This window comes from Orycteropus afer, unplaced genomic scaffold (assembly GCF_000298275.1).
Source record: "Orycteropus afer afer isolate SDZICR_OR568_19922 unplaced genomic scaffold, OryAfe1.0 scaffold00507, whole genome shotgun sequence".
Lineage (NCBI taxonomy): Eukaryota > Metazoa > Chordata > Mammalia > Tubulidentata > Orycteropodidae > Orycteropus > Orycteropus afer.
In genome coordinates, this window is record NW_006922094.1 from 727,328 (window position 1) to 744,809 (window position 17,482).

At 44.5% G+C, this 17,482-nt stretch overlaps 1 protein-coding gene across 1 annotated transcript in view; it reads left to right on the forward strand.

The window, feature by feature from the left end:
* The window catches only part of CATSPERG (cation channel sperm associated auxiliary subunit gamma), a 63,654-nt gene that overhangs the window by 23,846 nt on the left and 22,326 nt on the right, over positions 1-17,482 (forward strand). The window contains exons 7-9 of the mRNA XM_042782914.1: positions 7,362-7,517; positions 15,287-15,455; positions 16,310-16,447. Coding sequence (XP_042638848.1) covers positions 7,362-7,517; positions 15,287-15,455; positions 16,310-16,447 — 463 coding nt within the window. The remainder of the gene's footprint in view (positions 1-7,361; positions 7,518-15,286; positions 15,456-16,309; positions 16,448-17,482) is intronic.

Sequence of the window (17,482 nt, forward strand, 5' to 3'; positions counted from 1 at the left end):
CCACACACAATAGATTAAGGTAAAGGATCCCTAAGAAACACATGGGCTACAGTAAACCCCCACACACACACCAAAACTAAACCAGACCAGAATAGCAATGCTTCAGCTGTGGAGATGATCTTAATTAAGGTTATTAACCAAATTTTTAACCTCCCTATCAGCTTAAAGCCAGACCAGAGTGCTTCCACTGTGGAGATGTCTTAATTAAAGCTATTAATCAAAATTTCAACCTCCCTATCAGATAAAAGCCAGAATTCAGTCCATACTCACCCAATGCCCAATAGACATCTTCAAACCCAGAATAATTTTCTCTTTCTTGAAAGCGCCTAGAGGCTGAGGACACTACAGAGGGTCACAGACTCAGCACCCCTTACGTACCTTCAGACAAAGCCATGAGTGAGTGTGTACAGGGTCCATCAGGGGTCCACTCTGTTTCCACCATCCGAGGGTCCTCGTGCTTCGGGCAAAGGGTCAGAGACCCTCGGTCCCATCTGGGGTGCCAATTGTAATAGGACCAAACACAGGTCCCTGCCTGGTGCGCAGTCAGGCCAAAACAGTTTACACACCGAATAATTAAGAGGAGAGAAAATTATTTATTGCAAAGCGGCAATGCAAGGAGGCAGGGGTCTGTACCCAGATCTGACTCCTCGAATCTCCATCAAATTACAGTTTTTGTAGGTTTCAGAAGAGAGGGTTATGCATATTCATAAAAATTTCAGGAATTTGGGCATGAGATGGTTGATGATTGGCTGAAATTTCCTTTGCCTCAGTGTAAAGGGACAGTTGTTGTTGTTGTTGTTATGTGCCGTCAAGTCGGCCCCGACTCATAGCGACCCCTCCTTGGGTTTCCGAGGCAGTATCACTATGGAAGTAGGATTGCCCAACCTTCCTTCCGAGAAGTGGCTGGTGGGTTTGAACCACCAGCCATCTGGTTAGCAGGCAAGTGTCTTAGCCACTATGCTACCAGAGCTCCCAAAGGGACAGTAGGTTTTTAATTTAATGTGCTTGCATACCTGGATGAGTCACACCAGCTTCCTGTCATCAGCTGATCAGGGCTTAAACAGAGGGGAGAGTGTTAGTTCCCAGTAACTTTGTTCCTCTCTGTCCCACTGCGCATGTCCACGGGCCAGAGTCAATTTTCAAGTTGTTTTCTAAAACACATTAAGGCGTTTATCACCAGTGCCTAAGGAAATAACGGGAAAGAATGTTTTTTGTTCCATTCAGTTCTTAAGGAACTGAGCTTAGTGTGTTTACTCATCTGTCTCCAACCGGAATCCTATGTGCTTACTCATCTGTCTTAACCAAGGTGGGGAAATAGTTGAGGGTAGTTAAGTTTACTTATCTATTCCTATCCGGGGTCCTGTCTTGTTCTAATTATCTGTTTTAACCAGCATGGGGGAAATAGTTTTAACTTTACTCAGTTTCACCCCCATTTTAGATGCCAGTTTCTAATTTCAAATGTAAATTTCTTGACTGAAAGTTCTGGGTAGGGCTCAGGTTTTCACTCTAAGCCCCCTGTGCTCTACACACAGGGTTTGAAACAAAAGTCTGTTTCTTCTGGGCAAATTCTATTTCCCCTTTTAACATATCCAATCAAATATTGGCTGAAGGCAGCAGATTTCAGGCTGTCTGTTATCCATACCCAATAGTCATTTCTAACATACAACTAAGTAAGAGAACATTCAGTATCCATAGTACATTCAGATAAACACATAATCCAAAACACGTGATCCTTTTAAAACTTCCAGTTCTGTGTCTTCACCTTGACATCTTCCCATTCTATGCATATGGCCTTGGGCCTTTGGCTGGGTGTAACCAGAAGCCCTAGGCTCTGGGTCAATTATCTCCTGTCCGTGGGCCTACCTCTGTCTTCCACCTTTCACCCCTCAGCTGCAGCATAACATGTCTATATTCTGCCATTACAGTAGCAACAACTAAAATAACCATCTAAGAATCAAAAGTTTCACTTCCCTGGCCCCTTCCTTCCTTCTCTTACAAACTCCCCTGCTTCTATGAGTCTGGAGCCATTGCAGCAAACCCTGCTTCTGACACCGACTGCACAAAGGGCAGCATAGTGTCTCGTATATTCCTTTCCACCATCACTTTTTTTGTGATTGACTTATTTCACTCAACAGAACAGGTTCATCCGCGTTCCAGGATGTTTTGAGAACATTTTTCTTTATCACTGAGTAGTATTTCATTGTATGTATATACCTCATTTTATGTATCCATTCATCCCTTGATGGGTCCTTCGCTTGTTTCCATCCTTTCTTCACTATTGTGAATAGTGCTGCGATGAACATGTTGTGAGGATTGTTGTTAGGTGCTGTCGAGTTGGCTCTGACTGATAGCAACACTACGTACAACAGAAAGAAACACTGTCCGGTCCTGCATCAGCCTAACAATCCTTGCTATAGCTGAGCCTGTTATTGCAGCCACTGTGTCAGTCCATCTCTCCATTTCATTGAGGGCCTTCCCCTTTCTCACTAACCCTCCACTTTACCAAGCATGATATCCTTCTCCAGGGAATGGTCCCTTCTGACAACATGACCAAAGTAGATGAGACAAAGTCTGGCCATTCTCGCTGCCAAGGAGCATTCTTGCTGTACTTCTTCCAGGACAGATTTGTTAGTTCTTCTGGCAGTCCATGGTTCTTTCTGTATTCCCCACCAACACCACAACTCAAAAGCATCAACTTTTCTTAAGTCTTCCTTATACATTGTCCAGTTTTCACATGCATATAAGATGATTGAAAACACCATGGCTTGGGTTAGGTGTACCTTTAAAGAGGTCTTTTGCAACAGATATGCCCAGTGCAATACAATATCTTATTTCTTGACTTATCTGCATTTATCATGATGCTACTTATTGGTACAGTTGTGAGGATTTTCATTTTCTTTATGTTGAGGTGTAATCCGTACTGCAGACTGTAGTCATCAGTCCTTCAAAGCAGTCTTCACTTTCAGCAAGCAAAGCTGTGTCATCTGCATATTGCAGGTTGTTAATGGGTCTTCCTCCAATCCTGATGCCACATTCTTCATATGGCCCAGCTTCTTGCATTATTTGCTCAGCATACAGATTGAATAAGTGTGGTGAAAGGATACAAACCTGATACACACCCTTCCTGATTTAAAACCATGCAGAATCCCCTTGTTCTGTTCAAACAACAGCCTCCTGATCTCTGTACAGGTTCCACATAAGCACAATTAAATGTTCTGGAATTTCCATTCTCAAAACCAAACCAAAACGAAACTTACTGCCATAGAGTCAATTCTGACTCATAGCAAGCCCCATTGGGTTTCTGAGGCTGTAAATCTTTTTGGAAGTAGATTGCCCAGTTGTCTTACCATGGAGCAGCTGGTGGATTTGATCCACTGACCTTCTGGTTAGCAGTCAATTGCCTTATCCACTATGCCACCAGAGCTCCTTCTCATTGTGTTCCATGTTTTGCTATGATCCACACAATTGAATGCTTTTTTTTTTTTTTAATTGTGATTTGGGTGAAAGTTTATAGAGCAAATTCACTTTCCATACAGCAGTTCACACACACGTTGTCTCATGACATTGACTACAATTTACCACAATGCAACAGCTTCCCTCTCACTTCCTCCTGATAGTTAGTTACCTCTTCCCTGTATCCATCCCTCCATGTGCTCCTGCCCCCTGAGCTGTCTCCCTGTGCATAAACAGTCCTTCTTTCTCCCATGATTGTTCTCTCCAAGGAGTATATCTACCTCAGGTACATGTTCAACTCATATGCCTGTCTTTTGTTTGGCTAGAAGCCACAGATGTAGGTTCATAATTGAATGCTTTTGCATAGTCAATAAAACACAAGTAAACATCTTTTCTGGTATTCTTTGCTTTCAGCCAAGATCCATCTGACATCAGCAAAGATACCCTTCATTCCACATCCTTTTTTGAATCCACCTTGCATTTCTGGAAGTTCCCTGTCAATATACTTCTGCAACCATTTTTTAATTTTCTTCAGTGAGATTTTACTTACATAAAATGTGTGTGATATTAATGATATTGTTTGATAATTTCCACATTCTGTGGGATCACCTTTCTTTGGGATGTATACAAATATGGATCTCTTCCAGTCAGTTGGCCAGGTAGCTGTCTTCCACATTTCTTGGCATACACGAGTTAGTGCTTCCAGTGCAGCATCTGTTTGTTGAAACATCTCGATGGATATTCTGTCAATTCTTGGAGCCTTGTTTTTTGCCCATTCCTTCAGTGCAGTTTCAACTTCTTCCTTCAGTACCGTTGGTTCTTGATCATATGCCACCTCCTGAAATGGATGAACATCAACCAACTCTTTTTGGTACAGTGACTCTATATATTCCTTCCATCTTCTTTTGATGTTTCCTGCATCATTCAACATTTTGCCCATAGAATCTTTTAATATTGCAACTAGAGGCTTGAATTTTTTTCTTCAGTTCTTTCAACTTGAGAAATGCTGAGTGTGTTCTTCCCTTTTGGTTTTCTCACTTCAAGTCTTTGCACACTTCATTATAATAGTTGACTTTGTCTTCTCCAGCTGCTGTTTGAAATCTTCTGTTCAGCTCTTTTATCTTCCATTTGCTTTACCTGCTCTCCATTCAAGAGCAAGTTTCAGAGTCTCTTCTGACATCTGTTTTGGTCTTTTCTTCCTTTCTTGTCTTTTCAATAACCTTTTCCTTCCTTCGTGAATGATCCACTTGCTATCATCCCATAATTCCTCTGGTTGTCAGTCATTGGTGTTCAATGCATCAAATCTGTTCTTTAAATGATCTCTAAATTCAGGTGGGATATAATCAAGGTCATATTTTGGCTCTTGTGGACTTGTTTTAATTGTCTTCAGCTTCAACTTGAACTTGCATACAAGCAGTTGGTGGTCTGTTCCACAGTCAGCTCCTGGCTTTGTTTTGGTTGAAGACATTGAGCTTCTCCATCACCTCTTTCCACAGATGTATTTGAACTGATTGCTCTGTATTCCATCTGGTGAAGTCCACATGGATAGCCATTTATGTTGAAAAAAGATCTTTGTAATGAACATAAGTTGTTGGTCTTGCAAAATTCTATCATGCAATCTCCAGTGCCCAACTACTAGTGAGTCTTCTTTGTTTCCAATTTTTGCATTCCAATCACCAGTAATAATCAACACATCTTGATTGCATGTTTGGTCAATTTCAGACTGGTAAAAATCTTCAATTTCCTCATCTTTGGCTTTGGTGGTGGGTGTGTAAATTTGAATAATAGTAGTACTAACTGGTCTTCCTTGTATGCTTATGGATATTATCCTATCACTGACAGCATCACACTTCAGGATAGATCTTGAAATATTCTTTGTGATGATGAATGCCACACCATTCCTTTTCAATTTGTCTTTCCCAGCATAGTAGATCATATGGTTGTCTGATTCAAAATAGCCAAGACCAGTCCATTTCAGCTCACTAATGCCTAGGATATTGATCTTTATGTGTTCTGTTTCATTTTTGACAACTCCCAATTTTCCTAGATTCATACTTTGTACATTCCATGTTCCAATTATTAATGGATGTTTGCAGCTGTTTCTTCCCATTTTGGGTTGTGCCACATCAGGAAATGGAAGTCCTGAAAGCTTTTACTCCATCTATATCAGTAAGGTCAGCTCTACTCTGAGGAAGCAACTCTTCCCCAGTCTAATTTTGAGTGCCTTCCAACCTGAGGGGCTCGTCTTCTATCACTATATCAGACAATGTTTCAGGGCTATTCATAATGTTTTCCAGTAATGTATCAGACAGTGTTTCACTGCTATTCATAAGGTTTTCACTGGCCAATTCTTTGAGAAGTGGATGGCCCCTTCCTCCTTCTGTGTCTGTCTTAGTCTGGAAGCTCCTCTGAAACCTGTCCACCATGGGTGACCCTGCTGGTATTTGAAACACTGGTGGCATAGCCTCCAGCCTCACAGTAACATGCAAGCCACCACAGTACGACAAACTGACAGATGAGTGATACAGTGATAAACATAGGTCTATATATGTCACTTCTACTAGATTCCTAAGGTCTATACCTAAGAGTGAAATTTCTAGCTCACATGGCAGCTCTAACTCTACTATGTGAGGAACTGCCAGACTATTTTCCACAATGGCTGTATAATTTTGCATTCCTACCAGCAATGGATGAGGGTTCCAATTTCTGCATCCTAGCAGGAGTGAAAGAGCTCTGGTGGTGCAGTGCCTGAGGCATTAGACTGCTAACCAGAAGGTTGGTGGTTCAAACCCACCAGCCATTCTGTGGAAGGAAGACTGGGCAATCTTCTTCCGTAAATATTTACCACCTCAGAAACCCAATGGGGGTTGCTATGAGTCGGAATCGACTCTATAGCAGTGGGTTTGGTTTTTTTGTTTTTAGTAGAAGTGAAATGATACTCTATTGTGATTTTTTTTTTTTCAAATTTTATTGTGCTTTGGGTGCAAATTTGTTTATGTTCAACAGCTCGTGCATATTTGATTCTATGGTGATTTTGGTTTGCATTTCTCTGATGGCTAATGACATTGAGCATCTTTTCATGTATCTGTTGGCCATTTGAATATCCTCTTTGGTGATGTGTCTGTTCATCTCCTTTGCCCAGTTTTTGATTGGGTTTTCTGTCTTTTTGTTGTTAAGCTGTAGAAGTGCTCTACATATTTTAGATGTTAGACCTTGATCAGTTATATCATTCCCAAAGATCTTTTCCCAGTCTGTAGGTTGTCTCTTTACTCTTTTGATTTGTACCTATATTCTTACTCACTGTGCACTCATTCATTCAGCAGCCACCCACGGACCACATTTTGTGGCACCATGAGGAATCCAGCAGTGAACTCACAGACCCAATTCCTTGCCCTTCTGCCATTCCAGTGGGGGAGACAGACCAAATTAGTAAACATGAAAATCAGTAAATTCCATAATAGATTAGAAGGTGGTCAAGTGCTCTGAGGAGAAACCAGACAGGGTGTGAGGGCTGGGTCTATGGAGGCAGAGGTTGCAATGCTCAGTAGAATGGTTACGAAGAACTTAATTGAAAAGGTTGACATTTGATGAAATCCTTGAAGGAGGACAGGGAGAAAGCCATGTGGATGCTGGGGGAAGAGCATTTCCAGACAGAAGGAACAGCCAGTGCAAAGGCTCTGAGGTGGGAGTGTACCTGGGAAGTTTGAGAAAAGGCAGTGGGAGGCTCATGTGGCTAGGACAAATGAATGAAAGGAAGGGTGAGGGGTGATGAGGTCAGGGAGGTGAGGGGGGCAGATTGTGTGGGGTATCATGGGCAACAGGGAGGACTGTGACTTAGACCCTTAGTGAGATGGAGTCACAGAGGAGTTGGGCAGGTGGTGAGCAGCCCTTCTTGTCTTCCCCGGTAGGTCAAAACACTGAATTCCTGGTACTTTATGACTAGTGAGTCCCGGCCCCTTTGGTACACTGTGGACCAGGCACCCGTGCTTATCCTGGGTGGCATTCCTGATGCGAAGTCTATCCTGATGACTGACACCAACTTCGAGGACTTCTCTCTCATAGAGGTGAGTGCTGCTGAGCAGGCCGGGGCCTCTCAAAGGGAACTTGTCCTCAGCCTTAAAATAGAGTGGGGCCTAGAGCTGCAGGAGGGACCCCTAGAGACATGCCAGCCATCACAAGAGGCAGATAACACGGAGGAAAAACATAAGACTTGGCAGCCAAATGGCCTTGGTTTAAATCCTGATTCTGCCACATCCTGGTTTTGTGACGTTGGGCAAGTCACTTAGCCTGTGTTCTGGTTACCTAGTTCCACTCTGCCAAGAATATACCACAAATGGGATGGTCTCAACAAACAGGAGTTTATTCTCTTATAGTCTGGAGGCTTTAATTCCAAGTTCAAAGTGCCAGGCTCTAGGGGCTGGGTGAAAGCCCCTCAACCTTGGGGTCCAGCTCGGCTTCCTACTTCCAGCCCACTGGAGCTAGAGGCATTTCTTCACTCAGACAGCTGCTGGCTGCTGAGGCTGAGAAGCCCCAAAGTTGACAAGTAAAAAGGCACAGTCCCGATGTTACCAAACCACACAGCAGGCCATTAACTTCAGTCCATTGTAAGTCCCAAGGTCAGCAGAGCATAGCAGGCTGCTGAGCAATGACACAGCTACATGCAGGGTCCAAGCGTGCCATAGGCTAGAGACCATTCCCAAGGCTTCTCCTTATATACAGGAAGCAGATCACATACCCAAAGCAGCTACTCAGCTGCTTGTGGTAGATGCCACCATGGAGTTGATTGCCAGTCTCATCATGGGGAATAACTACCACCAGCTGCCCAGCCACTCAACCAGGCCTATCCAAGTTGACACACAAACATAACTACCACAATTCCACCCCTTGTCAACTTGGCACCTGTACAGATCTTCAGTGGGTGGTATCTGTACAGATCTTCTCACTGGGTGGCTCCAGTCCCCTAGTTCCTGAATGGCAACCTCACCCCCTTGGCCTGGTGGCCCCATTCCTCTCCCTCTTGGGCATGGCAGCCCCGCCCCCTCACTCCTGGGCAGGTTGTAATCTTTATGAGAACAGATCCACAGGTCTTCCTCCCGAAGAGCCACTGCCAGGGTTTGAACCACCAACCTATCAGTTAGTAGCTGAATAGTTAACCATTGTGCCATCAGTGTCCTTTGAACTGCTCCACAGGGTTTTCAAATACATGCTTATCTATTCTAGATATTTCATGTAAGTGGGATCACATAATGTGTGTCCTTTCTTGGTTGACTTATTTCACTCAGCATGTTCTAAGGTTCATCCGTGTTGTGGCGTGCATCAGGACTTCATTTCTCTTTATGGCTGAGTGATATTCCACTGTATGTATATATCACATTTTATTTATCCATTCATATTCATCTGTCGATGGACATTTAGGCTGTTTCTACCTTCTGGCTATCATGAACAGTGCTGAAATAAACATTGGTATATCTATTTGCATTCCTGCTTTCGATTCTTTTTAATATCTACCAAGGAACGGAAATACTGGATCATATGATAATTCTATGTTTGACTCTTTGAAGAACCACCATCTGTTTCCCACAGCAACTATCCCACTAGCAATGGATGAAGGTTATTTCTCCACATTGTTGCCAATACCTATTTTTTTTTTTTTAATTGTGATTTGGGTGAAAGTTTACAGAGCAAATTCATTTTCTGTATAGCAGTTCATACACACTTTATTTCATGACATTGATTGCATTTCCCACATTGTAACAGCTCTCTTCCCACTTCCTCCCTGTGGTTACCTTTCCCTGTATCCTTCCCTGTGCATTCCTGCTCTCTGAGCTATCTCCCTGTGCAAATACTGCCCTTCTGATCTCCCACGGTTGACTGTTTTATGGATTGTACCTGCCAGGTGTAAATGTTCACTGTACATGCCTGAAGTGACCGAATTTTTTTGGAAGTAGATCAGCAAGCTTTCTTCCATGGCACCTTTTAGTTAGCACCTGAGTGTGTGAACTGTTTGCACTGTAATTTCTGAGACCCTGTTCAGGTTACCTAGTGCCACTCTGACACGAAACATACCACAAATGGCTGGCCTTAACAAGCAGTTTATTCTTACAATTTGGAGGCTTTAAGTCCAAGTTCAAAGTGGCAGGCTCTAGGGGTTGGGTAAAAGCCCCTCAACCTTGGGGTCCAGCTCTGCCTCCTGCTCCCGGCCCACTGGAGCTAGAGGCATTTCTTCACTCAGATAGCTGCTGGCTGCTGAGGCTGAGAAGCCCCAAAGTTGACAAGTAAAAAAGGCACAGTCCCGATGTTACCAAACCACATGGCAGGCCATTAACTTAAGTCCACTGTAAGTCCCAAGGTTGCCAGAACATAGCAGACTGCTGAGCAATGGCACGGCTACATGCAGGGTCCAAGCATGCCATAGGCTAAAGACCATTCTCAAAGCTTCTCCTTATATACAGGAAGCAGACCACATACCCAAAGGCTCAGCTGCTCCCAGTAGATTCCACCATGGAGTTGATTACCAGTCTCATCACGGGGAATACTACATCCACGTGTCTAGCCACTCAACCAGGCCTAGCCAAGTTGACATACAAACATAACCATCACAATTCCACCTCTTGTGAACTTGGCATCTGTACAGATCTTCAGTGGGTGGTACAGGTCTCCTCCACTGGGTGGCTCCAGTCCCCTAGTTCCTGAATAGTGACCTCACCCTGTGGCCTAGAAATGGCCTGTTCCTCTCCCTCTTGGGCATGGCAGCCCCGCCCCCTCACTCTTGGGCAGTGGCTATGGCTCCATCCCACTGGCTCACACCAACGAGCAGCCCCACACTCCAGAACCAAGTTGGTGAAGGCCTGGCTCTTTGAAACCTAGGGGGCTGTGGTTGTTCCACCCCCAAAGGCCATGGTCCTACCCTTAAGGCTGAGGCAGCTCTGCTTCCATTTCCTTGGTCTTTCCACTTCTGTCGATTAATGCCCGAGGGCAACTCACCCCGCTGAAAAACTGCCCAAAAAGCACTCGGCTTTTTGCTCCATGGGCCGGCCAACCTGCTAATCCATTTCATGCCGATCTTTTCTACCAATTAATGCCCGAAGGCAACCCACTCCGCCAGGAAGACGCCTAACCAAAGGCATCAAGCTCTTTCCTCCGTGGGCTGGTAAGGCTGTCGCTGTCTCATGCCGGTTCTCTAGGCTCTGCTCCTGCCGTCTCTCATGCCGTTCTCTGGGCTTTGCTCCTGCTGTCTCTCATGCTAGTCTCTTGCCATCTGTCCTGCCATATGCCGGGGTCTCTCTGCCAGGGTCTCGGGTCAAGGACACACTCTACTCCTGTTTCCACATTTTAGGTATCTGTCAGAGCGGCACCCCACTCTCTCGGTACCAAATTCTGTTCTGTTTACCTAGTGCCGCTCTGACAAGAAATATACCACAAATGAGATGGCTTTAACAAGCAGTTTATTCTTACAATTTGGAGGCTTTAAGTCCAAGTTCAAAGTTCCAGGCTCTAGGGGCTGGGTGAAAGCCCCTCAACCTTGGGGTCCAGCTCTGCCTCCTGCTCCTGGCCCACTGGTGCTAGAGGCGTTTCTTCACTCAGATAGCTGCTGGCTGCTGAGGCTGAGAAGCCCCAAAGTTGACAAGTAAAATGGCACAGTCCCGATGTTACCAAACCACATGGCAGGCCATTAACTTAAGTCCACTGTAAGTCCCAAGGTTGCCAGAGCATAGCAGGCTGCTGAACAACAGCATGCAGGGTCCAAGTGTGCCATAGTCTAGAGACCGTTCTCAAAGCTTCTTCTTAAATACAGGAAGCAGACCACATCCCAAAAGCTACTCAGCTGCTTGTGGTAGATCCCACCATGGAGTTGATTACCAGTCTCATCATGGGGAATAACTACCACCAGATGGCCAGCCACTCAACCAGGCCCAGCCAAGTTGACATACAAACGTAACCATCACCGACCCCCATGCGGATTAATGTTCTCCTGGCCTCCTCTGGCTCTGAACTACTGCTCACATGGAATTTGCTCAGTTTGTAGTTCATCTCTCCATCCTGCGCCAGCTCTCTCTTTTCTGGGCCAAGTCTATCTAGACATTGCTCAATTTTCACACTCTTTTGAGGCAGTCACACTCCCAGGGACTGTGTGGTTGATGTGGATTTGGCGATAGAGCTGTGGAGGGCGGGGGAGGGGCTTATATCACATGGCTGGAGACAAGTTCAGTTTGAAATCTAAGTATTTTTATTCTTGTTTTTTGTTTCTTTTTTTTTGTTATTATTATTGTCTAACTCTCACCACATAAAATTAATCATTGTAAAGTGAAGAATTCCGTGGTATTTAATGAATTCACAGTGTCGTACAACTACCAGTTTTATCTGGTTCTAAAACACTTTCATCATGCCCAAATAAAACCTCGTTTATTTTACTTTATTTTTGACTTGTGATTTGGGTGAAAGTTTACAGAACAAATTCATTTTCCACATAGCAGTTCATACACATTTTGTTTCAGAACATTGATTGCAATCCCTATAATGTAACAGCTCTCTTCCCACTGTGATTACATTTTCTCTGTGTCCTTCTTTCAAAACTCCATTTGTTCTTGTTCTTTAATCATGGAGATTTCTCCCTGGCAACCCTATCTTGCTATCTCCTCTCTCTTCTTCTCCTCCTGTCTTTCCTCACCACTTCCTTCAAGGCTGCCTCAGGAAACTCAGATTCTCTCCTTACACAGCTGTTCTCAGCCTTGTGTTGGTTAGAGTTCAGGTTTTAGATGCTGTAACAAAGAGACCCCCAAAGGGAATAGCTTAAATAAACACTGTTTCTCATTCTCTTGACAGTGTGGAGATGAGGAATGCAAGCCCCTTCTATTTTCTCATGTTTCCATCTCTAGGCCTGACATGGTGACCTCATCTGTCTGGTCAGAGCTGGGCCATGCATACATCCATGTTACGGCCAGTGAAGGGCAAGCCATTTTCTTTCAAGCAAGTTTTACATCTACTCTTATGGCATCAGTGAGAAATTAGTCACTTGGCTACATCTAACTGTAAGGAAGGCTGGGAAATACAATGTCCATCTGGGTGGCTTGTTCCCTGCTAAAACTCAGTTATCAGAGAATATGAGGAGAATAGGTTTGGAAGTTCAACTAGTCATCTGCTAAAAGTAGGAAAGAAAATTTGTTAGTTCAGGCAACTGAGAAATTCAGGACATCAGACTTGGCTTATTCCAGGATTTCAAATAATGTCACCAAGACTGAGCTTCTGTCTCTTTTGGACCTGGTTCCTCTGTGTTGACTTTGTGCTCTAACTTTTTGCTGTACCTTCTCAGGCCCATGTCCAGGGAAAAGATCCTTCCAGTTACCCCCCAGCTCTCAAATCACAAGATTCCTTCCATTTGGCTCTGGCTGTTTTCCACCCTGACTCAGTTGCCATGGCCAGAGGAACTCAACACACTGTTTATTGAGATAAATGAGTAGAAATCTCAAACTTGGCCTAAATAAGAAGTGGAGCTGATGCACAGCTTTTCTTTTCCTCGTGTATATGGGAGAAGAGGGAGGAATGACGACCTTCTTCTTGCTTAACAAAGGAAATTTCCAATTATTTCTTACAGACAACAGCGATACCAATTCAAATATTATTAACAGAGAAATGCATTAAATATGACAACTAATCAAAATTATAGTCCTTTTAGAGAGTGGGTTAATTTCATCAGCTACAGCAACAATTTCTAGTTGGGGTGATTGCAAAAAGGGTGTGATGGCAGCTTCTGACCTCTTGTCACTTCACAAGGGGGCAGAAGGATTGAGAACAACATCAGAAGCCCAAGGCTGATTCCTATGAGGTGGAGGTCAGACATGCGACCCCCTCCAAACTTTTTACCAATTCTGACACCGACCACCCCTCCCACAGCACTCTCTAGTTCTCTGCTGGGTTCAATAAATCTGTTGCAATGGCCACACGGAACTCAAAGACAATACTTATGATTATAGGGTTTATTAGGGAAGTTACAAGTTACAATTCAGGTTCAGGAATACTCAGGATACAACTCTTTAATCGAGGACAACTTCCCCTCAGCCATGCCCATGGGCACACCTCTTTTTGGCCCTTAGCCCCTCAGCCTGGCCTCTGTTATGCTCCAACAATTGTTACAAAGATCTTTTACCCTTGCAGATAGGTGCCCAGAGAGGTACCGCACATCCAGCAGCAAGTCTCTTGCCCAAAGGCACTCAGCTTTCTCGTTCCGTGGGCCAGCAAGCCCATGTCTCATGCTGGTCTCTTGGTTCTGCTGTCTCTGTTGCCATCATCTGTCTGCCATCTCAGCACAGGGATCTTGAGTCCAAGGATGCACTCCATTCCTGGCTTTTCTTTCTTGATGGCAGTGGGATTCCCCCTTCTGCTTCTGGGATAGCTCATTTTAAGCCTAGTGACATGGCAAAACTGACCAATCCCCACATTAGGGTTACATACACCTTACTTCCATGCTCCCACCTCCACAAGGGTACCATGCACCTTATTTACATTGTTAGTAAGCTATCCAACCCTGTTGGTGGGCCACAAGCACCTCACATTTGCATAGTCCTACCCCAGTCATCTGGTGGTAGTCACAATGACCATGGCTAGAAGGGCCAGATTAAGTAATTCACTGCACCACAGTGATTGACAAGATTGCTCTTTAGAAATAACATTTTCAAGGGCACTTTGAGGATGCTGAGTAGGAAAAGTTAGAATATCCACATTCTCATTAATTAGCTGAAATTTCTCTCAGCAGCAGAACCTAGAGTTTTGTTTTATACTTTTTATTGGGAAATTTAATAGAAAATTCCACTTTTTAATGGAAATTTTCAATCAAATACAAAAGTAGAGTGAATAGTATCATGAAAACCATGTGGGTCCATTACATAGCTTCAGTAATTATCAACATTTTGTCTTATTTTCTTTGTTCCACCTACTTTTCTTTTCTTTTCTTTTTTTTTCTGGAGTATTCTGAAGAAAATCTCAGCCATTATTACCACTTGGCTTGTAAATTCTTGAAATACTTGCAGAAGTATCTCTGACACATGAGGTCTTTTGAAAATTAAAACTACAATGTCATTATAATACCCAGCAAAATAAGCAGTCATCTCCTAATACCATCTACTACCAGGCCATATTTAAATTTCCTATCAGGGAGGGGTCGCTGTGAGTCGGGTCTGACTCGACGGCACATAACAACAACAACAGCAACATCTAAATATGTCTTTTAAATTTGGCTTGTTTGAACCAGAATCCACACATTGTATCTGACTGAGTCTCTAAGACTTTTTTACCCTATAAGCCCACCTTTTCTTGGGGGGCACATTTCGTTAAAGAAACCAGGCTTTTCTTGTTAGACTTTGTCTGCCTGCTTCTTGGTAACGGTGGTGAACTTACTCCTCTGATCTCATACTGCCTATAAGCTGATGGTGAACTCCAGACACTTAATTAAATTTAGATTAGCTCTTTTAGGTGCTTTCTCACTCGTAGAGACTTTATTAGTGATCAATCAGTGGATTCAACCAACAGCTACTAGTGTTCAAGGTAAGAATAGGATTGTTAAAAATCTGTCTTTGGGTCAAGCATGGGATGTTTTGTACTCATGTAGAGGCAACCCTGACTGTGGCCAGGGAACCAGGACTGCTGAGCACCAGTGACTGCTTTGTGCAGGGTACATAAATCCCCAAGGCACTGCTACACGGTGATCAGGGAAGGTACCCTAGAGGCAGCTGTGTGTTTCTGTCCCAAACAGTTGTCAGAGTATAGTCTCCCCACAAGGTAGGACATGGGGGCTGAGGCCAAGGCCCACTGCTCACCACTGACCTCCATTGCCCTACAGCTCAGCATTGACAGTTGCTGGGTAGCCTCCTTCTACTGCCCCCAGACCAAGTTTTCAGCCACCATCTACGACACCATTGCCACCGAGAGCACCCTTTTCATTCGGCAGAACCAGCTCGTCTACTATTTTACAGGCACTTATCCCATCCTCCAGGAGGTCAGCAACAGTGGTGAGTGGGCCGTGGCCAGGTCAGGAGGGATCCTTGGCATCTTGGGCAGGGGCACCTGCTGTTGGAGCCCCAGGGAGGGCACCTTAGTGAACCCACCTACTGGATGCACCTACCTACCATGGATGAGTTGGTGGGGGTATCGGAGAAATTTTCAAGGTCCTGAATCATCACTGCCTACCCTGCATGGGTCTTTTCTTACCCTGGATACACTGGGATGGAGGCTTTCACACCAACCATCCCAGGAACTGTGAACCAGCTGAGAGAAGAGGGGGCATGAGAGTGAAGGAAGGAAACAGAAACAGAAAGACACACACAGAGACTCAGAGAGAGACATGTACAGAGACAGAGTGTCAGGAAAACAGAGAAATACCAAGGGACAGACAGCTCAAGAGAGAACAAGACTGACTGTTGGAGAAGGCAAAGAAGAGGGGGTATTTATTGGGTTACTTAGTTTAAAAGTTCAGGAGCAATTGGCTTCAGACACAGTTAGTTGCATTCAGGAGCCGGCTGTCACTGTCAGGCCTCTTCTGTGGTGGCTGTCAGTGGTTGCAAGCTGGGACTATCTCTGATTTGCCCAGCTTGGTCACATGTTTAGCTTGGAAACCAATTGCTCTGGCCAGGAGTAGGAAGGTGAAATCAGTCCAATTTGAATGTCATGGACAGAGTGTGAACAAGGGGAATTTTCTCAAAGGCAGCTGGTGTCCCCATGCCAAGACACTACATAAACAGGTACTTCAGCTCCAGAGGCCTATACCAGGCTCCCTAAGGCTAGGTAGGGAGATACAGCGGGATGGGATGGGCCCAGGGCCCAGGTTCAAATACCAGGGCCCGAGGCCCTATGCTGGCCCCCACAGGCAGCTGGGTGCGTGTCCTGGCCAACGAGTGTATCCAGAAGCTGTGCCCTGTGGAGTTCCATAGCAATGGCTCCGAGTATGTGATGGCCCTCCCCGCTGGCAAGAACGAGGGTTATGTCTACTTTGGGACCATTACAGGTGAGCACGGGGCCTCTGGTAGCCCAAAAGACCCCTCTGTGTCCTCTGACCTCCAAGAATTTTGACTTCGGGTCCTCACCTTCACCAGGTGCCCTCAGGAGGTGTCCCAGACTGGAAGTGGAGTGGAAGTGGGCTTATACTTTTGTTAGGGTAGGGCTTGAGAGTGTGTTATAGCTGTCATGCTGTGTATGGTTTCAAAGGGCAGACCTCATTTAAAAATGATTTAAGTACAACAAATTTGTGGACTTACATAAATAAAAAGACCAGGGTCCAACTTCAGCATGGCTAAGTCTAGAGGCTCACAGGGTATGTTATCAAGACTGTCTCTTTTAGCAAAGTAGTACAGCATAGTGATTATAGCTTAAATTCTAGAGCCAGATTGGGCCAATTCTCCCTAACTGTGTGGTTGACTTGACTTTTCTGGCCTCAATTTCCTCAACTGCAAAATGGGATGAATGATAGTACCTCCTTCATAAGGTTGATACAAAAATAAGTTAGTAAGGTAGTCCCCAACTCATGACAAGGTTCCATTCCAATGACTCCTTTGTAAGTTGGTTCTGGTGTAAGTGGAATACCTCATTTTGTTTTCATGGCTGCTATACAGCAGTGTTTTGAACAATAAATCATTATATTGAACATCTGCAAGTGAACATCTGAGACTAACATCAGCAAATTACATACTGCTGCATTGTATGTAGTACACATTACTAACAATCCAAAAACACACTGCCGTGGAGTCGGATCTAACTCCTAGCGACCCCTCCTTGGGTTGCCAAGGTGGTGTCTCTATGGAAGTAGGTCACCCAATCATCCTTGGGAGGAGTGGCTGGTGGGCTTGAACCACCAGCCCTCTGGTTAGCAGTCACATACCTTAGGCACTACACCACTAGAGCTCCCTACTAACAGTAAGATGAGCAAATAATTTAAAAACAGTGGTGAGTGCGGTTAGTTGTAACTGGTGTTATGTTGTTGTTAAGTGCTGTCGAGTCGTTTCCAACTCATAGCCACCCCATGCACAGCAGAATGAAACACTGC